Source organism: Rousettus aegyptiacus, unplaced genomic scaffold, assembly GCF_014176215.1.
Source record: "Rousettus aegyptiacus isolate mRouAeg1 unplaced genomic scaffold, mRouAeg1.p scaffold_m13_p_6, whole genome shotgun sequence".
Classification (NCBI taxonomy): Eukaryota; Metazoa; Chordata; class Mammalia; order Chiroptera; family Pteropodidae; genus Rousettus; species Rousettus aegyptiacus.
Window position 1 is genome coordinate 109,513,290 of NW_023416309.1, and position 24,312 is coordinate 109,537,601.

Below are 24,312 nucleotides of genomic sequence, written 5' to 3' on the forward strand. Positions count from 1 at the left end.
ATGGGGTAGTTGGGTGACAGGCCGTACGGAGACCCATGACGAAGGTGGGCCCGTTTCCTGTTAGGAGACATAGGTGTAGGAGAAACTGCCCTCTGCACGCACTTGCACGCACACACGCATGCATCCACACGCGCACATGCACGCACACACGACTCCAAGCTCTCAGCACGCTTCTAACATCAGGGGCTACAATTGTTACCGATGATAAAGAAAAAAAACCCTTTACTGGCGGTGGGGAGAAGGGGGCGTTTGGGGTGCCCCTCCTGGCCTGGGCCCCTCCCATGCTTCAGACCGCGACCAATAGTATAGAGAAGACGTGCCATTTTGTGGCTTCGGCACAGAATCCCTTGAGGATGATGACCATGTAAAAGCTTTTTTCCTGAATCACAAAGCCCAGAGCTAACAGAAGGATATCTCGGTGTACTGATCACCGCCATCCGAACCCTGCAAATAATCGGTGATGGAGAACAGAGAAGGGGGTGCCGTCGCTGTGCATCTCCGAAAAGAGCCTCGCGATGCCACGAGAGCAGCAAAGTCGGGATAATAAACGAAAGCGCAGAATTCCATAAAGCTAAGTTGCATAAGAGTGGGTCCTGGCGTCCACATAACTGAAAAAATAAAATAAAATCGGGATCGAAATGGCTGCCTAACTCTGCATCGGCAAGCGCTCACTGACACAAAACTCGACACTTCTGTCGGCTCGGGCACTACCTCGGCTGTGTCTTGGATGATGCACTAATTTGCTTAAAACACAGGCAGAAAAGAAGAGACTTTTCTTTGAGCTGTCAGAACAAAATCCCTTACTCTTCTGTCCAGCAACCCCAAGAAAAACAAGGGAGTATGTGGCTTGGTTTCCATGACAACCTTATCTTCACTCCAGGCACCATCTCCCGTCTCTAAGCAACAGGGCGCTCTTCAGAATTACCGGGAGGTAAAACCTAGCCAGCTTACCCGGAGTCCTCGAGGGCCCCACGAGTCAGGGTAGAGCCACGGGCCCCTCGCAGGGCAGAGCCCAAGGACCAGGAAAAGGTGCGCAGCCCCAAGATCCTCACCACACCCCAAACGCACCCCTCTCCCCACGAGTCTCTGTGCCTGGATTTCCAGCTCTCCACGCTCCCCGCCTTGGCTCGTTCCTCTGTCTTCTGTAGGGCTGGCGACTCAGGTCATCAGCCGGCTTCTCCCACAAGCCCCACTCCCGACGGAAAAGCCCTATGCGGCTCTAGCGTGAAGGGGAGGCCAACCCTTCAAAACAGGGCACGGGAAGGAGAGCTAAGATGCCACTGTGACTATTGACGGGTGGCTTTGCCGGAGAAAAGTATCTGATCAAAAGAGGATGAGAGAACATGCCTGTGTGGACATTTAAGAAGAGTCTGCAACCCCAAAACGGGATTTTTCCCCCTTCCATCAGCATGACCCCACCTCTTCCCGCGCATCTCTGTGCCAGGAAGACAGACACACACGACCCAGAGGAGGAGCGAACGGACCAGGTCTCTGGAAGTGACAGCTCTGAGCTTGAATCGGAGCCAGAGAGAGCTGAGCGCAGGGACGGCTCGGCAGCTCCGGACGCGTTTCTCTGCGGGTCCAGTCGGCAGGACGGCCGCCGCCCCCCCCGCCCCCCGCCTTTAATTCTCAAGCAGGCCGCTGCCCACAGCCGCAGGTGGGCTCGCGTCACCTGTGAAGCGAGGAGGTGGGGCCGGGATGACCGACCTGCCTTCCCGACGCTGGAAACCGCCACGGGAAGAAACTGTCGCACACGCAATCACGCCGTCAAGTTTTTGTCAAACTCGGATAAAAACTACGGATTCTGACTCCCGACCCGCCCTTATCCATGAGTATGGGGAATGTGGCCAGAGCGCTAGAATTCAAAGGCAATTTCCAAACCTCGCTGTCTTCACGAACTCTGAGTTATTTTCTTGCCATTTTTTTTTTTTTTTGGTCCGTAGTCCATCAACAGGGAGGACCTGGTGAGACCCCGCTCCTGTTCCTTGTCCCTCGAATCGAAGGGCATCGGTTCGCTCGCTTTCATTGGAGTGCCATCTGCAATAGCCACTTTGCTGCAGCTGAGAGATCAACAGTCCGCAAGCCTGAGAGTGCAGCCTAAAGATCCACCACGTCAGGGCGCTCCCAGGCTTAGCAGAGATAAAAGTGGGAGGAGGAGCTCGGGGGGGGGGGGGGCGGGGGCAGAAGGAAATGCTCTGCTCCAGTACTCTGTAGGACGTTGGTGCGTGACAAGCTCTGGCACGAGATCCAAGGCAAATGGAAAAGGGACCAAACGCATGCTCCCAACACCCACCACCCAAGGCAGGAGCAGGCAGAACCACCGGCCATGAGGACCAGACCCCAAGGGGATGGGGTGCTGCCCCTTCAGGCAAGTAACAGTCAAACGACACAGACCACGGGGTCATCAGTTCCCCCAACGGCTGCACCACTGCAGAAGTAACTGGTGGTGTGAAGCAGCTTGGAAATCTAGGCGTTGGAGGAAGCGCGGGTCCTTCATGAGCCCCCAGGGGCTTCCACGGGCTGGACTTGGCAGAACTTCCAGCCCCTTGAGTATTCTGTGGAGAGCAACCTGTGTGTTTCCTCTCCCCGACCTTCATGCCGAGTGCATCACCTCTGAATGGATCTCCATGCCAACACGATGGGAAGCAAAAGCAATGGAAGTCGTGGAAGTCAAGTCATGGCACGTCCGTGCTAAGTGGGCAGCTCGGCTGGCGGTCATCACCCCGAAAAGTGAGACGAACCAACAGAGTGCGGAAAAGACCCAGAAGTACATTGAAGTGTCATCTTGCTCACTGTCTTTAATCAGAGAAAGGGAAAGAAGATGGAATTTTGATTTCAGAATTCAGCCTTGGTTAATTGTTATTTGCAGAACACAAGTAACATTTTAATTATTTTCGACTCCGCACCATAACAGCTATCAAGGGAATAGAGACAAAACAGAATAAACAGGGATGTATTCAATACATAATTAACGTGCGCTAAAATTAGCATGTATGAATATGAATGAGCCGGGGGCTATTATAAAGGATGCATCTCAAATGTTATCGACTGATTAAACTCGTGATCTGCTACGGCTTCTGAACAAGCGAGGCCACCTCAGCAGGGGAGACTCGGTGGCACAGGAGATGGTTTCTGGGTAAACTATGCCGCTGGCAAAGGTCATCGTAAAGCCAGCGTGGATCACGCGGGACTCCGGGATTTCCACGTAGGGACCTAACGATGTCTTTGATGCGTGAGATGGCAGCTGCCGGCCCGGCCCGGCCGCAGCAGGAACTGCCCTGCGTGTGGCTTCTCCAGGTGGCAGGACGCGCCTGTAGGTATTTCTCTTTGCAGCCCTGGCCTAAGATGGAGCCGCCTGGCTGGACGGAGCAGCACGGACAAAATTCTGGCAGAAAAGTCAACTCCTGACACAGACCGACCCGCGCCGCACACGCGGAGGTGGCCCAATGCTGCGACTCCGCACTGCCCTCCGGCTGTCTCGCTGCCTCACGGGAAGGAAGAAAAGAGTCTGGTCTCTAGCCGGCGGCCTTGACCCTTCCTGCCTGCCCCTGGGCAGGGCCTCCCTGCTGCCATGGAAACGCTGGCAACCAGTCCCGACAAGCCTGGGTTCAGCTGTGACTCTTTTTGTTTTCATGGTGTTTTTTTTTTTTTTAATAATTTTTTATTTTTCAATTACAGTTGACATACAATATTCCATTAGCTTCAGGTGTACAATATGGTCATTAGACATTTATACAACCCACAAAGTGATCACCGCGTGACGCCGGAGTGACGGAAACATCCCTGATTATACTCCCCGTGCTGGACTCTGCCTCCCCGGGGCTGTTCTGCAGCTACCGACCTTGACCTCTCACGCCCCGCCCCCTCTCACCCATCCCCCCAACCCCTTCACATCTGTCAGAATGCTCTCCATATGAGTTTGCTTCCGTTTTGTTTGTTCATTTATTTTGGGTTTTTTTGTTGTTGTTTTTTAAGATTCCACATATAAGTGAAATCATGTGGTATTTGTCTTTCTCTGTCTGATTTATTTCACTTAGCATAATAACCTCTAGGTCCACCCATGTTGTTGCAGATGGCGAGACCTCGTCCTTTTTCATGGCTGAGTAATATTCCATTTACGTATGTACTTCTTTATCTATTCATCTATTGATGGACACTTAGGTTGCTTCCGTATCTTGGCTCTTGTAAGATAAAGCTGCAATGAACACACGCATGCATATGTCTATTCAGATTAATGTTTTGGGTCTCTTTGAATACCCAGAGGTAGAATTACTGGGTCCTTCTTTGTCTCTTGATATAATCTTCATTTTAAAATATTTTGTCTGGTGATAAGTATTGCTACCCTGGCTTTTTTTTTTTTTTTCCATTCCTATTTTCATGAAATATCTTTTTCCACTCCTTTACTTCCAGTCTGTGTGTATCTTTTGATCTGAAGTGAGGCATCATAAGTAAGGATCTTGTTTTCTTATCCATTCAGCCACCCGATGTCTTTTGATTGGAGGATGTAATCCATTTACGTTTAAAGTGATTATTGCTAGATACGCAGTTATTGCCATTTTATTATCCATATTTTTGGTGTTCCTTTTCTTCTTCTTGAAGAAGCCCCTTTACTATTTCTTATAATACTGGTTTGGTGGTGATGAATTCCTTCAGCTCTTTGTTGTCTAGGACGCTCCTTATCTGTCCTTTGAATCTAAATGATCCCTTTGCTGGGTCATCTCGGTTGCGGGTCCTTGCTTTTTATCGCTTTAAATGTTCCGTGCCAATCCCTTCCGACCTGCAAAGTTTCTCTTGAGAACTCAGCTGACAGGCCTGTGAAAGATCCCTTGTAGGTAACAAACTGTTATTCCCTTGCTGCTTTTAGGATTCCCTCTTTGTCTTTAACCTTTGGCGTTTTAATTATGATGTGTCTTGGTGTGGGCCTATTTGCATTCATCTTTTTTGGGGACTCTGCGCTTCCTAGGCTTGTATGTCTACTTCCTTCTCCAGGTTGGGAAAGTTTTCTGTCATTATTTCTTCAAACAGGTTTTCAATCCTTTGTCTATTCTCTTCTTCTTCTGGTACCTCCATGATGCAAACGATGAAATGACTGAGGTTGTCCGAGACACCCTTGTACCGTTCCCCTTTTTCTGGATTCTTTTTTCGTTTTGCTGCTCTGACTGGGTGTTTTCTGCTACCTGATCTTCCAAATCGCTGACTTGCTCTTCTGCTTCAACTAACATACTGTCGATTCCTCTGAATGCATTCATTTCGGTTCTCGTATTCTTCATTTCTGACTGGTTCTTTTTTACGTTTTCTATCTCTTTGTCGAAATTCTCACTGAGATCATTGAGCATCTTTATAACCAGTGTTTTGCACTCTGCATCTGGTAGATTGCCTGTCTCCAGTTTGTTCAGTTCTTCACAACAGAACTTTGGAGCTTTGTTCTGTTCTTTCACGTGGGACATGTTTGTCTCCTCATTTTGGCTGCTCCCCCGTGTTTGTTTCTATGTATTAGGTAGAGCTGCTATGTCTTCCGGTCTTGGTAGAACGACCTTGCGTAGGAGGTGTCCTGTGGGGCCCAGTGGCGCAGTCTCTCTGGTCACACAGCTGGGTGCTCCAGCTGTGTCCCTTGGATGGGTGGTGTGTGCCCTCCCGTTGTGGTTGAGCCTTGATTGCTGTTGGCACATCAATGGGAGGAATTGTTACTAATTGGTTGTGAGGACTGGCCATGACTACGGTTGGGGAGCTATTGTGCAGCGGTGGACCCTATGGAGCAGGATTCACTTTAGTGGGGCTCTGGTGCCTGCCCAGTCTGCCCTTTGGGTGTGTCCTTTGTGGAAGTGGTTGGGTGCTGCTCTGGTTTGGTTTGAAGCTGGTCATTGGGTGTGTTGGTTCTGGGGCCTCTTGGGAGGGGCTCTGGTGCGGAGTAAGGTCAGCCACCACCGCCTGTGCCCTGGCCAGGACTACTTGGCATGACCTACAAAAGGTTCTGCAGATGGTTGACACTTGTGCCAGGCTTGGGACTGCTTAGCAAGAGGTATGGGGCACGCTGAGGCCAGACGCTGCTTGTTTGGGGTTTGTGAACCTTTAAGAGAGTTTAGGAACGATCACATCTCTTAAAGCAGTAAATATGACTTTTCAACTGCACCAAGCCAAAAGAAAGATCACGCCCTTGCTCTGACAGCCTGCACATGCTATTTTGTGCTCCCGTGACGACTGATTCATGCTGCACGGCATTATAACACGTCGGTGGGTAAACGTCACGTCTTCTGTCGGGCTGGAAGCTCTTTAAAGGCGAGGGCTATCTCTTGTTCTTTATTGTATCTCTTGGAGCATCTGACTAGTGGCTATGAAGCACTTGGAATTTGGCCAGCCTGACTGAGAAATGAGTGATTTTATTCAACTTTAATTCATTTCAGTTTAAATTTGAAAACCGAATAGTAAATTATACCCAATTTTCTTTTGTTTTCGTAGGAGCATATTTCACCTGAACCGTTGAAAATTTAGCATCCAAACTGAGATGCAGCAGAAATGTAAAATATCTCAGTTTTTTTTTTTAATATTGATTCTGTGTTTAAATAATACAATTTGGCTATTTTAGGTTAAATAAAATACATTTAAAAAGTTAATTTTGCATGCTTTTCACTTTTTTTTTTAAAACATACCTAGTAGAGAGTTAATCATTACGTAGGCAGCTTGTACTATGTTTGTTTTGGACAGGGGTAATCTCGACACTCCACACACACAGTCTCCAGAAAGCATCGGTTGACTAGCTGATTGAACACTACAAACAGATTACTTCCTCACTGTTCACCTGCTCTCCAGTCTCCATTAGAACCAGAGAAAAGCATTTTGCAGGCTTACTATCTGGGTTAGAAACATAATCTGCCCAGGAAGCAAAAGGAGAAAAGAAAAAAAAAAAAGACTAGCAATAAAGGAATGAAATCACTTGCGGCAATTAATTAATAACCACCCTCCCTCTTTTGAAATGGATTGACGCACAGCAAGCAATAAGTGAAAACGAGAGGAGAATTCAGATGCCCAGACTGTAAGGATGTGTTTTGTTCTTATTTCCACAGCAAGTGTTGTGCTCCGTGCTCAGTAGCCAAGGGGAGGAAAAAAGTATATACAATAAATTATGAATATTGTTTCCACCAGGGAGGCAGGCTTTTCCAGGCGGTGCCTCATCTTAGTCGGGAACACTGGGTGATGAACTGGGCAATGTCCCCGGCAAGAATTTGACAGTAAACTCCGCCGTGGTTTTCACAGGACAGTTCATGTGCTTTCTTCCCCATCTGAGTCGAGTCAGAAGACGCTGCTGTGGGAGAGAGGCTAAGCTGACAGACCAGTATGGCGCCTTGCTTGGGGGAGGGGGCAGGGGCGGGTCTGTTGGCACATAACATACACGGAGGACCCAGAGGAGAAGATGGCGAGCGCGTCACTGGAGCGGCTTGTTCCATCGCCTCCTCTGTCCCCCAGGGACAGACAGGGTGCCGAGCCTGCCGCAGAGTTCCCCTGCACGGGCTCCCCCCAGCCCCTGCTGCCCCCCGCCCCGCCTTGAGGAGTCAGAAACCAGTTAGAACCGGAGGGACAAGGAGGTTGCCACAGGAATCACTCTGTACCACCCTTAATTTACCTAAAAACTATTGGATAATTCTGATACTTAAAGCATTTCATTGGTGACATATTTGTGCCACCGAACAGACGTTTCTGCGATAATGGAATTTTCCGTGGCTACGCTGTCCAACGTGGCAGCCACGAGCTGTATGTGGCTATTCAGCAGGTGACCGGTGGCTTACCTCTGAGGATCTAAGTTGTGCATTTTATTTAATTCCGATAAGCAAATAGTAGAGCGTTTAATGAATGGCCCCAGGATCCAAGCCCTACCCCGCTTTCTGACCCTAAAGCCTGTGCTTGTCCATGCGTCTAGGAGCTGCTGTATTGGATCCAAAAGGCCCTACTAAAACCATGTTCTAGCCAATACGTCCCTGGCCATAGCACAAGGACCAAAGGAAGTTACTAGAAACTCTGAGTCCTAATACAAAAACCTGTTCGAGGTCTCTTGCTTTAATTTGTTTTTCTTTCATTTATATAATAGGTTGGAGGATGACATAATCTAGTCGATGTGGAAATGAGCCTTGATTCTAACCCTAGTCTTTGTGAAGCCTTAGAACGCTGCTCGATCGGAAGGCCAGCGAGCAGGACACGGCCCCTGTGTGTCTGGGGCCTGAGCCGCAGGTTAATGGCGAATCTCAGCGGTGCGTGCCGCTTTTTTTTGTGATCAGTCAGGGAACCCAGAATGGTGATTTCACTCTCCGGGCATCCGTGCCCCAGAGAGTGAAATCACCACATTCAAGCCCAACAGCGTGATCCAGGCATGTGCTACCAGCGTCTGCGGCAGCGTGTACCAGGGACGGGATCTGCTGAGCGAAATGTCATCCCAGACAGGAGCCTGAGCTAATTATAACGTCAGGCTTCCAGCTGAGCTACAGATAATTAAAGGAGAATGTTACAGTGTTTCCAAACTCCTGGAGGAAATGAAAAGCATCTTCACAAGTAACCCGCTGGAGGCGAAAAGTCAAGAGCTGAGACGTTCCCACTCGAGATGGCCGAGGCCACAGAGGCCAGGACCGAATGGTCTTGAAAGAGCAAAGTGAAGTGAAGACAAAGTAGGCGGGGGAGGGGCACGGGGGAGGGGGTGCCCGTGTTTTAGCTCCTACTGTGTTCCGGGCATCGTGACATGCTCTTCGGAGCAGGTAACACAGTGAGCGTCCCTGCTTCTTGCCATCACTGTCATCTCACTTAATACTGAACCGTGAGGTAGATATCACCTCTGTTTTACAGCTGTGAAACCCGAGACCCCCACTCTTGGCTAATAAAGTATTTGGTGGCTCCAGGAGCCAAGCCTTGGCCTTTCTGACTCGAAATCCTGGGCTCGTCCCATCTCTCCACGTCACCTTCCTTGATGAGGTTAAAGGTCGAGGGTCCGCTTGGGTCCCGGACCGTCCTCCCTTGGTGGCAGTGACGGGGGTGGGGGGTGTGGGGGCTGCTCCTTCCGCGCTATCTGCAGGGAGCCCACAGTGGCGGGCCCCGTGTGGCGATGAGGCTCTGGCTGAGGTCCCCCCACCTGCATCTTCTCACTGAACAGAGCCCGTTGCCTCCGGAGTGATCATCACACTGACAGGCCGGGGTGGTGCCGTATTCGTGGACACTGAACGTGACGAGCTTCCAAAGGCGAGAAGCAGCTCCCGAACGTCCCTGCAGCCATCTCTGAAAGCACCTGTGGCCCGCTGGACGAAAAGAAGCAAGCCACGCCAGCAAGAAGTGGACCCGCGGCAACGTGGAGGTGGACCGCACCTGCTCCGCCTGCTCCTGCGACCTCGAGCTTGGTCTCTAACCGCTCCGGGCCTCAGTTTCTAAGACGCAAATATCTAAATCATCTACTACGTGGAGCGCTCCATGTCTGGGACTCTGAAAGTACTTGGCGGCCTCTAGTATTGCCAGTGTATTTTATTACCGCCAGTGACTTGTGGCTTTGAGCGGGGCTGGGCTTACTCCTCAACGGAGCCTCGTTTTCTCCCAGCTTCTGGAAGCAGAGGAATGGGAATTGGAGGCTGTTGCATCCCTGTTTCCCCTGGAAACGTTCAGGCCCAATAACAGAATTTCCTATTCGGTCTTTGTCCCAGGACAAGGAAGAGTCGCTGAGTTCTTCTTTCTGGCTATTAGCTCCTCCTTGCAAATTCCAAGTGCCACCGCTCCAAAGTCACCCCTGCAACATGTGGAGACCACAGTACGGTACCGTGCACACACGCACAGGCTCACACTACCGACAACCCCCAGACCTGTAAATGCTGCCCTTCGGGACACAGGAGACTTTGCAGGTGTGATCGTCCTGGATTATCTGGGGATGGGGTGAGCCCTAACTGCAGCCACAAGAATCTTTATGAGAAGGCAGACTGGCATTAGGTGGCTGCAAGGCCAGGAAGGCCAGCAGCCTCTAGAAGCTGGAAGAGGCAGGGACCAGACTCTCCCCTAGGCCCTGCCAATACTGTGACTTTAGCTGGATGAAAACGATTTCAGACTGCTGGCTCCTAGAACCATAGAGAATGAACCGAGTCATGTTAAACCACTGAATTTGTGACAAGCTGTTACAGCAGCCAGAGCAAACTAATACGATCCTATATTCTCACTCCAACCTGTAACTAAAACAACCCCAATGAGGTTATCTCAGGCATAAAGGAAGCACTGTAACTTCTACACTTGTTTGCGTGTGTTTGGGGTTGGGATGTTGAGGTGATTAGGTTATAGACATCTCCCTGCCAAAAAAACATACTTTTATCTACTCGCACGAGTCATAAATAGTCATTACAGAAAAGCAGAGCTATAAATCTCACAAAAACGAGAAAATAAAATCAGCCATAAATCCCAGGAATAACTGACCGCTGTTTAATATTTTAGTGTGTAAATTTGTATGATTCTGTTCCCTGAAACAAAACCGTTCCTGATGAAAACTTCAAGCGTTTCATTTAAAGAATGAAACGTGGCCTATCAGGGGCCATCAGGGAAGGCGAGACAAATGGTCAAAGTCAGCTGCCGTGCTGTCGTGGACACACGCGCTCCCTCGGTCACGGCGACCGCCAGCCAAGTGGACTGGATGCCTGACTCTAATCAGAGAAAAATAAACAGCGGGAGACTCACCCGCCTCTTCTTCCGTGCACCTTTGTAAATCATTTCAGGCGCAAAAGCAAGCCCACCGTACCATGGAGACTCGCAGAAGCTCAGCGCCGTCCCTCGGCCCACCTGGCGAGACGTGTGACTCCCAGGTGGTCTCTCGCACCCTCGCGTGGAGGTTAGGTAACAACAGGCACCAGTCCCCGCAGGCGCTCAGATATCTGCTGCTCTTCAATACCAATTATACCATGGATCCAAAAAAGAAGATGGCATGGAGCCTCTCGCAAGAAGCTGCAGGTAGTGAAGAGGAATTTTTACTCAAAAGACTGACCTTGTAATCAGCTCTTTGTTCTGGGTCTGTAGATAGTCTTGCCATACAGGCTGTAGGGCAGGGTGACCTCAAAATTAACTAACCCTTTTGCTTGTTCTGTCTAAATAACAAATGGAACTGCCTGCAACCCACAGCGACACCCACGCTCTGTAACCATCTAAGGACAAATTAACCAATCATCCCATGCCAACTAAGCCCTACAAAAGCAAAGTTGCCACTGAGCCCGGGGCCCAGACCTTCAGAGCACTAGCTCCTCTGGAACTGCTGGCACAATAAACCTGAGTTCTCCAACTCTCCGAGTGCTGCTTGGTTTCTCACTGGTCTGAATTTTGCAACATTTCTGCAACACCGGGGGAAACAAACACATTTAAATAATTGCCATTCTTCAATGAGCGCTAACTATCATCAGAGAAGCAGACACGAGATACAGTGAGGTGTCAGGGAGGAAAGCGTGACTGACATTAAGTAAATGACACTAATGACGTACTATCTGTATTATGTCCCACAGCCTCATCCAATACCAGGGTTGGAAGGCACCGAAATGATAGTTTAACACACACACCGCCCCCGACACCTCAATTTTCAAACAGAGTAGGGTTTGAACGAGATCACCTCTAGAATCCCTTTAAGCTCCAAATCTAACCTTCTCATGAATGAAACGACGTAGAGTGCCCCGTTGAGACCATGAACTACTCACGAAGAGAGCCAAGTAGTGACGGGACAGCGAGCTGACCTGCGATTCCCCGCAGACACCCAAGGGAGCCCGTCCTCCTCAGGCGCAGAGTCCCTGGGAGGCTCAGAGCCCTTCCGTCCACATGGCCTCGCAAGGAAAGGACTTTAAGAGACAGTGTGCTCGGTCTGGGTTGCTTTCATAGAAAATGTGTCACGTCCTTAGGACAGCACTTTCCAAGGGACCGGAGTGCCCCAGCCCATCGCCCAGGAGGAGGGTGGAGTGAGGGGACAGCAGCCCGGTCGGGAGCGTCTGCAGGCACCACGTGTGGCCCCCGTGGGCGGTCACCACGCCTTCCCGCAATGCGCAAACTGCCTGCGTGCCTGGACGTTCGCTTCTGGAAAGCGGGGGTTCCTTCCTGCCCTAGCGCTGTGGACGGGCGGTCTCCACGAGGCCTGAGCACGCCCGAAACCGCCTGCACGCCGCCGCGCGGGCGACCTTCTGCTCTGGGAGAGGCCGCGGCTCCTACCGCGCGCTCCAGGACCGCGAGCCACGGGAGACCAGGCGCGCGTCGGTCCTCACGCGTGTGAATCCACTGCAAACCCAAGTGCCCTGGGCGTGCGCACGTGCCCATGCCTGTGCCCTCACACTCCAGAAACCTCCAGCAGGCGGGACTCTCGCTAACAAGCTTTCCTTTTCACTTCCACGCTAAAAAAAAAGGAATTTTCGAAATGTCATTCCCAGCACCAGCAAAGACAAAAAAAAAAAAAAAAACAACTTCAAAAACGATCAATTATCCATTGAGTCCCTGTGAAGTCTATCTTAAAACCCAAAGTCCCAGGGAATGTCAGTGCTCTTGTTAAATTTTTAATAAACTATACAGGAGAATGTTAGAGAAGAGAGCTTTTCAAAGGTAAGCGGGTGACAGGTGAGCTCTTGAAACGGTTCTCATCCAAGGGCGTGAGGCTGCGAGGTGTAACCGCAGGTCAGAGAGCGTCTTTTCAGACCAGAGTTAGGGGGGTGGGGGGGGGTCTCTGGTGACACGTCTAGCTGTACATAGACTCTTGGTGACCTCGTCCACGCCCTGGGCTTTGATAACATTTACACGCGCCTGATGCACAAAGCTATGCCTCCAGTGCAGACTCTGCTCCCTAACTCCAAACTGACCCACCCAGCTGCCTCTCAGCGCCTCCACTTGGGTGTCTGACCACAGCCAGACCTCAGAGTCCGAAACTGAGTTCCTGATACGCCCACTAAAAGCTGCCCCACCTGCAGCCTTCCCCACCTAGCTGATGGGGACTCCATCTTTGCAAGCTGGTCAGCCCTGAAACCTCCTGGCCCTTCAGCTCCTCTCGTCCGCACATACCCCGCAGCCAGTCCCCAGCGAATCCCACTGGCGCCTCCTTCAACAGATACCAGAAACGGAGGCCTTCTCAGCACCTCCACCCCGGTCCGAGCCACCTCCGTGTCCACCCGGACTCCTGCAGTGGCGTCCTCACGGGGCTCCCTGCCTCTTCCCTCACCCCTCCTAAGTCCAGTCTGAATTCGGCACAAGTCGAATCGCATGCTTCTCTGCTTAAGACCCTGGAGTGGCTCAATTCCCACGGTGGAGAAATGAAAAATTCTTACAACGCACCTGCGTGCTGCCCGGGGCAGGGCTGACCTCCCTGCCCCCACCTTTCACTGTCGCCCTCTGACTTCTGGATGCCCCGCTGGGTGCTTCTGCCTCAGGGCCTTTGCCCTGGCCACTCCCGCTGCCTGAACACACGCTCCCCCAGAGATCAGCACGGCTGACTCGAATGCGAGGCGGTCTCGGTGAGACCCAGCCTGACCGAGCTACTGAAAATCGCAGTTCCTTTCTATAGCACGTTCCCCTCCTCTGCTCCTTTTCTTCTTCCTGGTGCTCAACACCCTCTAACACAACATGTATTTCACTTATTATTATTATGTTCCTTGTCCACCCCCCCTGCTCTGATGCCAGTTACCCAAGGCCAGGAATCTTGGTCTGTTTTTATGACGGTTTTAACTCAAGTACCTAGAACGCATTATAAGAACGTAATTCATAAAGGCAAGACCACGAAAAAAATGTCCCCTCGGGCCTCTTGCTCCAGGCAAGACTGCTGCTCCCATCGACTGAGCTGGTGACCACCACCACACACTCCTCATGAAGACGGCTCAGCTGAGAGTCCTGTGAGCCACTCGGTCCTCATTTCAAAAGATACGTTTGCACTCACAATAAAAAGACACTCGGCTGAACTTGGACTTGGAGACGGCAAAGGTCCAGAAGAGGGTCTCTTGTCAGGGCCTCTCGTCTGCAGTCAGAGGGTCTCCCAGGAGTCAATAAACAATCAAGAGGGTGTACCCTAACTCTCCCTGACCTGTCAAAACGAGTTAGGGACAATTCCAGTTGAGCGCGTGGGAACACAGTAGGGCAGTGGCAGCTGGGTATGAGGGCACGTCCGTCCGAGGAAAGCTCATTCAAGGGTCCTCAGAGCCCATTGCTACGAAATCCGGATCTTTTTTTTTTTGCTCTGCAGGGAGAAAGAGAATCCCCAAACAAGCCAGAATAGTTATCTTATGTCACTCAAAAATCCACTGAACAAACCTTTATTCTTTTTCAACTGGTTAAACAAGGAGTCTCGAATGGCAGAAAGACAGCTACTGTTATGACCCTCAAAGACAGCAAAAGTAGCATCTTCTCTAATGATTAGCTTTCAACAAGTAGAAGGCAGAAGTTTTCAAGAGCCCTTGGTCCTTCTATGAGCCTTTAAGATATTGGAAGTGCGACTAGACTTTCCACCGGGGCTAATCCGCTGTGGTCAGCTTTGTGTATTGGGGTCCCACATAAGACTTCATCTCAAGGCATACTCAATGGCAAGCTCTAGAAAACTGACCAAAGGAATTTACTCATCACCCAAAGATGAAGGGCTAAGAGGAAGTAAGAGAGAAACAGATTCTGAAGAAAAATATTGGTAAACTAGCCTGTATAATCAGATAATAGAAATTCCTAAGATCAGGATAGAAATAATACTGAGTTACCCGCTGAGGAACAGACTCGGCTTGGCTGTGGCCTTTGCTTCCACGGTGTGAAGCCAGAAGATAATGCAGTGACATCTATAAGTGCTTCGAGGAGAAATACGTGCCCCTAGCCAGCCCTGTCCAGCCACGCCGCTGCTCTGTAATAGGGTAACAGGTTGACATCATGAACTCTGCAAGGACTCAGGTAATCCATCACCTGCAGATGCTCCCTCAGCAACGTGATTACTCAAACTCTAGTTCCGGAACAATGAAAAATGGATCGAGACATTTAAGAACTCAAGTCACAACTGGAAAGGAGGCCTACGCTCCTATTAAAGCTAAAAACAACTGTCGTATTTCAAATGCTCATACGGCCCAAACACTGCACTAAAATCTGTACACACACACACACACACACACACGCACACACACACACAGAGCACCTTATTTAATTATCAACTTAAGTGTAGTTTATTTAGTAAATAATATCCCTATTATCTCGGTGGTAGCATCCCCATTTCATAGATGAGAAAAACTAAGTGAACCTCAAGGGACTTGTCAAGATAAACTAGTGAGTGAGCATTAGAGCTGACATTCCAAAACGTAACCCAAGGACTTCCTCACTCTCCTCCGATCTATCTTGTTTTATAATACCTTTATTCTTTTTTATTCTTACCTGTGTTTTCTAGTTACAGTAAACGAAACATGTTTTTTGAACTAGAACACCAATATATTCCTTCTCAACTAAAATAAATCCAAAGACATAAAACAAATTCCTCCAAAATGCTGAAAAGGAAAGGACTGGTCAGGGCATTTCGGAAAGACATCCCGCATAAAGCAAGCACGTAAGACAAATAGCAGTGTTAAACCACGTTAAATTCAGTATTCTATAGTGTGTTAAGCAGAACCAGAGGTACCCCGTGTTTGTGAAAGGCGTACCCCACAGCAATCCCGCAACAGTCATGAAGTTACGATCCAAATGACCTGGCATCAAGCATGTAAAGAAAGGAACTCATTGATAGAAATAGTAATTGACGTAATTGACGTAACTGGAATGGGAAGTTTTAACATATGATACTCAATCTAGAACAAGTAACCCCAAAAAACCAAGTCGAGAAAGATTCACACTTCTTCCCCCCGCTCGCCTCAAAAAGACGCACCGCATGGCGATCGCCCACCCCCCTTTCCAGCCAGGCAGCTGAGCGGGACGGTGGCTTCACCTTCGGGCAGGTGGCGGGACTGCTGGGGACAAGGCCTCACCTGGAATGTTGTGTATGGTGATGGCCAAGATGAGCAGGGCGATTCTCCTCCAGCTGCTGCCCCCAGGCACCGTCAGGCCCCCTCGAGACGGCAGCGGGGCGGCAGGGTCCTCTGGAAGGTCAGCGGCCGCCGCCCTCTTCCTCTGATACGCCTCGCCATTCTCACTCTTGTCTGGGCAAAAAGAGTAGGAAGAGAAGAGTCGTTGGAAAATGAGTGTGTTGGTGTCTGGGCAGGCGGCGGCGGCAGGAAGCTTTCAGGAGGGGGATGTGACCTACTTCCCAGCTTCCTAATGGACCACGTATCCATCCATCCACCCTTCCTTCCTTCCTTCCTTCCTTCCTTCCTTCCTTCCTTCCTTCCTTCCTTCCTCCCTCCCTCCCTCCCTCCCTCCTTCCCTCCATTCATTTAGCAAACATGCACTAATAGACATTCGGTATCCAATGTACAGTTAGTAAAAAGGGTAAAAAAGATGAAAACGGGGTACACCAGCAATGCCTGTTTAAGAGAAGCAATATTGAGTAGCCATCAGCTGTGTGGTGGTAACCAAGCCGTGTAACCTCTCTGTGCCTCAGTTTCCTGATTCACACAATGGGGTAACAGTACCTACCCATGGGGCTTTGTGAGGATTAAACGGGAGACTGAAAGTGATTAGACTGCACTAAGCGCTGTGGGTAGCCTGTGGCTGTGGTCACATAGCCCTACAAAACTACATCATGGCGGATAAAGCTCTCCTGGCCACACCAACTGATGGGGAATGGGTTCTAATGCCAGACCCAGACGATTGGAGTCTCTCCTCAGGGATGAGGGATGAGGGACTGGAACGGGGAAGGACCCGGTGAGTCGAGTTGGGGTTCTGGATCCAAAAGGGGCAGCCATGATGCACCATGCCAGATGGAACAAGGAAGCAGCCTGACAGACAGACAGATGGAAGCAGATACACACAGACAAGCAGAGATGGGAAATCATGCAGCCAGACGGACGGACAGACGGATGGATGGCAGCCTGGGTGCCGCAGGGCATTCTGACCCGCATGGGCTCACTACGGTACCCAGGCTTGAATTTCACGAACCCTCCTTTTTTAAAGACTTGGGTGTATATTTGAAGGATATCATTTCTTAGGACCAGATTGTCCCAAATACCCTGGTCTCCTGGGTCCTTTGTTCATTCCTAAGGGAGGTAAAATGTGTGGATCTCTCCCAAACAGGGGACATGATTCTCACCCCAACACACTGTATCACAGAGCGAAAGCAGACAGGGGCCTAGCGGGCGTAGGCCAAGAGGCCACAAGCGAACCCTGCTGCCTAGGTCAGTACCCGCCCCCTCCCCGACTTTCTCCCCTGTGACCTGAAAGGCCCTGAAGTCTCTAAATCAGTGGCTCAAAGCCATTTTGGATCAACAACCGCTTTTGAAAGTACAGTGGAAGTTACAACCTTGTCTCCAGCAAAACAAACAAAAACACTGACAAATAATTTTAAAATAATTTTCGAATCGTTATAGATTCAAAGACCTCAGATCGAGATCATCTGTCTGGATAAATGCCACGCGAATCTCTGTTTTCACAACCCACGGGCCCAGCCCCACCAAGAACATAGGATGTTTGCCGTCCCTGTGACAATGTGACCGGCCAAACCTCATAAGCCCACTGATGCAAGCTCTAGCCTCTGCTGAGTAACAGCTACACTAATTAACAGATCACCAGCCGCCGAGAGCTTTGAAAATGTCTCCCAGGTATCAGAGGAGATGATCTGGTTGAATAGGCAAATCCTCAAATCCTTATCGGCCAAAACTTCAAATCCCTGGAAAAATACCTTCTTTGAAAATTAACCCCTTGTTACAAAGCATAAAACGAAGAGTAGTCCGCGATATATATTCACTGTGCACTACACATGCGCAAACAAAATCCAAAGACCGACCTAAAGCAGGGAGAGAGGCGTCTCTACTGACGTATATTTTTCTTTTCTTCTTGTTTTCCAGAGAATCAGAATAATTGGGGGGAAGAAATTCAATTATCCGCATGAGTGTGACGATGTTTGCAAAGAATCGGATTCAGCGTCTTTAATCATTTATGGGACTAGTGTGAGCTCATTTACATCATTTACGTTGAATCTGAACACAAAGTCATCACTCCACACTGGCCAGCGTCAATGCTGGCACACACAGAGAACCCGAGGCCCACGGAGGCCCTTCCTGACGGGGACGCAGAAATTAAGCAAGAGCCAAGCCTGGTTCTCCCAGTCTCAGTCGAGGACCCCTCAACTCAGAGGCATCCAAAACCAAAGCCTGCGACTGTCTCTAAACCTACCCACAAGATTCGTGCTATTTCCTCCTGGTAAAGCTGGAAACAGAACCGCGGTTAAGACCGAAGAGGAAAGGTCCCCGGTACCCCTCCCACGATGACTGTCATTGTCCCCACCCTGTCCAGTTCGCACGCGGCGATGTTCTGCCTATTTGCGGCCAGTGCGAATGGTGTCAACAGACGCTACGGCTCACGGCTTGACCTGCCCAGGAAACACAGCTGAGTGCGTGGGCGAGACTCCCCGTCGCAGACCTGGGCATTCTTCGTGCACGGGTCCTCGGACCTTTCACGTGCTTGCTGGGACCGAATGGCCCAACGACTGGTTTTCTGAAACTGAACTTCTCCGGAGCTGTATCTCGCTTGCATTTACAAACGTGAATGCTGGCAGATGCATTTGAAAATAAGGAGAAAATTCCTTTTGTGTGCCCGAGGCTCTCTTTCCACCTTCCACCACTAGCTTTCCGAAATAATTTTGGCTTTGATTTCTCCAAAATGGAGAGGCATCGGTCCAAAAGGAGAGAGGTAAAAAAGAAAAAAGAAAAGAAAAAGAAATTAATTCTTGGCTTTTGATCTTCTGGAGGACCAGGTCCTGGTGGTTCGAGGGAGGAAAAAAAAAAATTCAAGGGGGCGATTTTGACTCTTCGACATTTTTGTATTAAACGTGGCCTTTAGAATCCACGGGGCTCTCGAGACGTGACTCGAGCGTCAGGGATCGGGAACGAGGGCGTGCGGCCTGTCAACGGGACACGGTGACGTCGTCTCACGAGAGGCAGCGGGAAGAGGGGAGCAAACACGAAGCTCGCGGCGTCCTGCCCGGGAGAAGTGCCTTCGCCTCCATGAGCCGGGGAAGGCTGCTCGCCCAGGAGCAGCCTCCGCTCCTCCAGGAGCCCTGGGGGCCGCCAACGTGGATGCTGCAGATGTGAAGTCCCGGCATCAGGCCAACGGAGCCTTCATTTAAACCTCATCAATTTACGACATGTGATGGTTTAAGTGGTCCAGGCAGGGCTGGCCAGCCAATCCATCCATCTCGCCATTGGAGCAAGTGCCCCAAATAAAGCCTCATTTCTGATTATACAGGTATAAAATGCTTATTAAAGCGACCCTGGAAGACCTCAAAGCAGGTGGAAGACGATCGAAATCACACGTCATCGCGTCATCTAAAACGAACACTCTTTAGAGTTGGCATACTTCCTTCCGCGCTTTTTCATGTGGTTTTACAGAACTGCGATGTCATATTACACAACTGTAGTCTACCTTTTATTCCCACTAAACATAACGAAGCATTTCCCCCCTATGAAAAACCTTTACAAGCACTTCAAATAATACAAATCATTACTTCCATTCTCATACCATTGGGCACTTAGGCTATTTCTAATTTTTTTTTCTGTACATATCACTGCACAATCTATATAAACAATCAAAAATTTAGATAAAGCTCCCAGAAGCTGAACTGTTGATCAAAGGGCCTTGATGCATTTGTCTAAGTCATTTCTAGAAAGGTCATGTCCGTTATACTCCTGTGAGCAGAGTTTGCAAGTTCTCATCATGCCATTTCTCAGACTGGGTATTTCTTATTTAAAAATAAACGTATTCATTCATGGCGGAAATGCTAGTTCCCGTCATTTGTATTTTCTTTGACTGTAAGTGGAGTTGAACATTTTTCATAGTTTCTGGCATTTTTTCCCCTGGACTTTTTTGAAAAGTCCTCTGACCAAATGAGGCCTCTTTAAGTAATGATAATATGATCAGCTAATTCCTGATAGACACAGGTAATTTTCCTGTGATCCACTCATGTTTGTCAGTGACTAACGAGACCCAGCTGGGAACTACCTTTCTCTCTCGGTACTGAAACATCACTCTTCTCAAAAGCAGAAGATACATGAGAGCTTTTCTTGCTTCCCTGTCTTCTTTACCCTACAACCCTGGGACAGAGCAGTTCTGCAAACGGCACGTGTAGCAAAAAGAATCCCGCGTGGATAAGACCCTTGCTAGAGTTTCCAGATTGAGCAGTTAAAAAGACAGGGTGCTCAGCTGTATTTGAATTTCAGATAAAAACAAACATCTTTCATATAAGTATGTCCCAAATATCGTGAGAGCTATAGTTATACTAAAAAGTATTTATTGCTCACTGGACATTCGAATTTAACTGGGTACCCCGTGCTTTATCTGACGGTCCTACTGGTGCCCCATTTAGAGTCTGAGTTCTGGGTGGGAGAAGGTGGGCAAACAGACGGCACCCCTCTCCGAGAGCCGCACAGGTCACGTAGAACCCGGGGCAGGAAGGGACTCCAGCGGAGACCGAGGACGCTTCGTGGGAACGGGACCGAAGTATGTACTACGCTTCGCTACCAACCTTTACGCAGAGAAGCAGCTGGAGTCTAAGACGCGCGATGATGAACTTACATGCCATCTTTGTAACTGTCACAGATGTCACCGCTGATCATTCTAACAGTCGAAAGCCGCACGGTTATCAGAGGGTCATGTGCCGCCTTTGGAGGAAGGCTGATTGGATTCCCTTGTCTTTTCAGGCTACAATTGTCCAGGCCCTGAAAGTCACCCGCATCTTGCCTCTGATACTGATGAATAAATGCCGATTAGTGACAACATGGATTCAAAGAGAAGTGCGTAACTGGTAACAATTAAATGGAGAGGACACGAAGAGACGGATCTACGACCGGCTAAAAATTTCCCACCCATGAATCGAACCACTCCCTCTAACAGCGTTTGTGATGAATACACAAGCAGGGTCATAATTCCTACTCTCAGTCAACAGAGCCGAAGTTTCCAACAAGATTAAAACATACACCTGCCAGGTTAGCTCATCTTCTGCAGACAAACCGTTTCATCAACACGAACTCATTCCTGATCAACCGATCGCGGCCCCAAAATAAATCCTGGGCGAGTTCCAAAGCCATCTCCCCAGTTTCTCCTCACTTCACCCTGCACGTGTGTGCTCAACGCAGACACCTCGGGGGGAAACAGACCGTCGTGTCTTTGGGGAGTCCGCACACAGCAGATGGCACTGGCTTCGAAAGAGCCCAGCGCTCCCATTCGAGAAAGGGCGTTTTGGAGAACACCGATGTTCTAAGAACTTTGCAGAGGACGCTCAGCCTCTCTCAGAAGGAGGGGGACTCCGCGCTGAAGCCGTATGGCTGTAAAGGACCAGGTCAAGGAGGGGGAGGCAGCCAAGAGCGCAGCGTTATTTCAGGGCTCGTGGCCAATGGCCGACATGACCTTAACTGTCACGTGGCTCACTCTCGACCTCGCGGAGACGCTGCTCTGCCACGTTCTCTGATTCTGAGAATAAAGCTTCACAGCCTGGACCACGGTACCTCCACGTGTGGGGTGAAGGCCCTCCACTGCAGTGTCGTGCTGGGCGCCCCCAAAATGCTTATTCCTGGAGCCCACCCCGGAGCTACTGAATGAGAGCGTCTGGGAGAGGGTCCCAGGCATCTGCGTCGTAAAAGCCACAGGTCCACCCCCGCCCTCCCCCTCACTCCAAGCTAAGTCTGACATAGACTAACTTTTAAAAAGTCATGTTTCAGACTTCCCAGCTATAAGCTGGTCGAGGTACTTCCTCTGTGCCTAAATTTACTTCGGTCCAGATATTTCTGGCCAATTAGGTGCCTCAAGGTAAGAGACATAAATAAATATACCTGACCCTTAGTTATGTCTGGGCACCTAAAGATACATATGACTCTTTTCTAAACATAGTGGAGAAGACAAGAACATTTAAGACTAAAAACTGAAAAAGAGTCGACATGTCTGGGTACACACAGAGCTTAGCAGAGGAGGTACGTAAATGTTTGTGGAATGAATGATAAAAGGCAGTCGCCTCTCTTTCCCAGAAAAATAATCCACACCCATCTATACAGAATGCTTCGCGCATATTTTTGGGGAGTTTATGGTCGTCTTTAAGGGTAAGAATCTCATTCCAAAATGTCCTATCTATGGAAAAACTAACATTTATTTAAGCAAATGCCTATTTTATAGACATAGAGATCGAGAGTCAGCAAATGTTTTTTGTAAATGGCCAGATAATGAACATTTTGGGGTCTGCGGTCATTCTTCTGCCGTAACGACTCAATTCTGCCACGGTAGCACAAGCGGAGTGAGGGGCAAGATGGGAATGAGCTGGCGTGTCTGCGTTCCAATAAAACTTTATTTACAAAAACAAGCATCAGGGCAGATCTGGCCTGCAAGTTGTCCTTGGTGCTCCCTGTGCTTTACCTCTTCACCTCCGTGTGAGGACAACGAGAGGTGTTAGAGAGACTACGCCTGCTCGGGGAGCCTCGTTATCAGGGAAGGCTCCTGAAAGGGATGCTTGGGTGCCGCTAAAACCTGGCCTTCCACCGGAATCACCGAGGGATTAAAAAATCCAGATTCCCAGCCTCGGTCTTATCGGCTCGGCATTTCTGTGGTGAGACGGGTGCCGGGTCCACCAGCTGGTGTGTGAGACTCACCGGACCACGGAACCTCAGTGTCTCCATTTGCCACACGGGATGATAACGTTACCCACCCTCCAGGACCCTGGGGAGTAATGAGAGTGGGGGGCGGGGGCCTGCCTGGCTGGGAGACCACACAAATCACCTTTCGGCGGCTCCCATGATGAACTTGCATCACGTTTATAAAAAAATAAAAGAAAGGCCAATGGCGTGCCTAGTACACCTGTCATTCTTAACTTAGATCCAAAAGGACAGGCGATCCTCGGCCGAGAAAAAATTAGACCATCATGAAATGTGGTGCAGCATTTCCAAGGACTGTCAAATCCCAACTCCCCGAGTCAGCAGAGTAGGAGCACACCTTGGCTAGAAAAGTGGATGTTTTTAAAGATTCTACATCATGGTGACATTTTCAACTCTCAGAAAAAAATCGCCTGCTGCTAAAGATAAAAGACACTTTCCGTCAATCGGAGGAGAGGCCCTGTGCCCTGCGAGACCGGCTATTGCGCTTTGAAATACAGAGTAACTTTTTTTTTTTTTTCTCTCTCATAGTCATTCATTTTCCTTTAGGTAGTCGATTTACTTATCTAACGTACTTTACTTAGGCTAACATTCATACCGGTTTTCACTTCCTAAAATAATGGTGCAACCAGAAAGACGGGCGAACATAGGTGATCGGCATCCCCGAAAGTGTGCAGGTGGCTGATTACCCAGAGAAAACTGGGATAGGTAGGTGTGTAGGTAGTTAGATAGATGATAGACAGACAGACAGACAGATGGAGATAGAGAGTATGTATCTATCTCCACACATACATACATGAATATTATATATAAACACATAAACGTATGTATATACACACACATATTATATATGACGTTCAGAAAGTCATCTTAGAAACTGAAACTTAATGGCTCGGGGAAACGGCATCGGACTAACTGCCGGGAAGACTACACATCGCCCTTCACTCCCCAGATCTCACCATGAACACAGGTCAGAAGGACAATGGCCAGGAGGCAAACGGGTATATGGAAGGGAGCTCCCAGCAAGGGGGACACATCCCTTTCTCTACCATTCTTGGTAAAGGCTTGGGGGCCGCCATGTGCTCAAAGGGTGGCAAGGTGCCAAGGTGCCCGAGCGCCTTGCAGAGAGCTCCACGCTGCTCTCTGGGGGAGGGGGGGGTGGGGCGAAGGCGGGAGGCCAATTTCCCGAGGCACGAGCGTTGAGTCAGAAGGGCAGAGGCCTCTGTGCTGACCCGAGGTGGCTCGGAGCTGGGAGAGCAAGGAAAACAATGAGTCCTGGGAGAGCGGGAATAAAAGAAATGAGAACTCAAATGGAGTGGGACTTGTCTGCGAAATCGGGGCGGGGACCAAGGAGGCCGCCAGGTGTTTGCGGCGGGCCCTGCCTGGCGGCATGAGGAGACTTAACGGGGCGGGGCGGAAACGTTTGCCAAAGCACACTTCCTCACCCTGCTCTTCCCAAGGCGGCGATCACAAGGGACAGACACATGAGGAGCACCTGGTCCCCCGCGGGAAGGCAAACGCCATCCAGCAGAGGCTGAGAGCAAGGGAGAGAGACGTGGCTGGTGAGCGCCCAGCATTCTTTCAGCTTCAGCTGAGAGCAGAAACACCTGGCTGGAAACGA

The 24,312-nt window shown here is 49.7% G+C and overlaps 1 protein-coding gene across 10 annotated transcripts in view; it reads right to left on the minus strand.

The window, feature by feature from the left end:
* The window catches only part of SLC39A11 (solute carrier family 39 member 11), a 299,781-nt gene that overhangs the window by 92,723 nt on the left and 182,746 nt on the right, over positions 1-24,312 (minus strand). For 9 of the 10 annotated variants that reach the window (XM_016143613.2, XM_036223070.1, XM_016143617.2 and 6 more), the window contains one exon: positions 15,933-16,103. In XM_016143613.2, the coding sequence (XP_015999099.1) occupies positions 15,933-16,103 (171 nt within the window). Of the gene's footprint in view, positions 1-2,174; positions 2,797-15,932; positions 16,104-24,312 lie in introns of those variants that run through there. The other variant, XM_036223073.1, reaches the window with a different exon arrangement.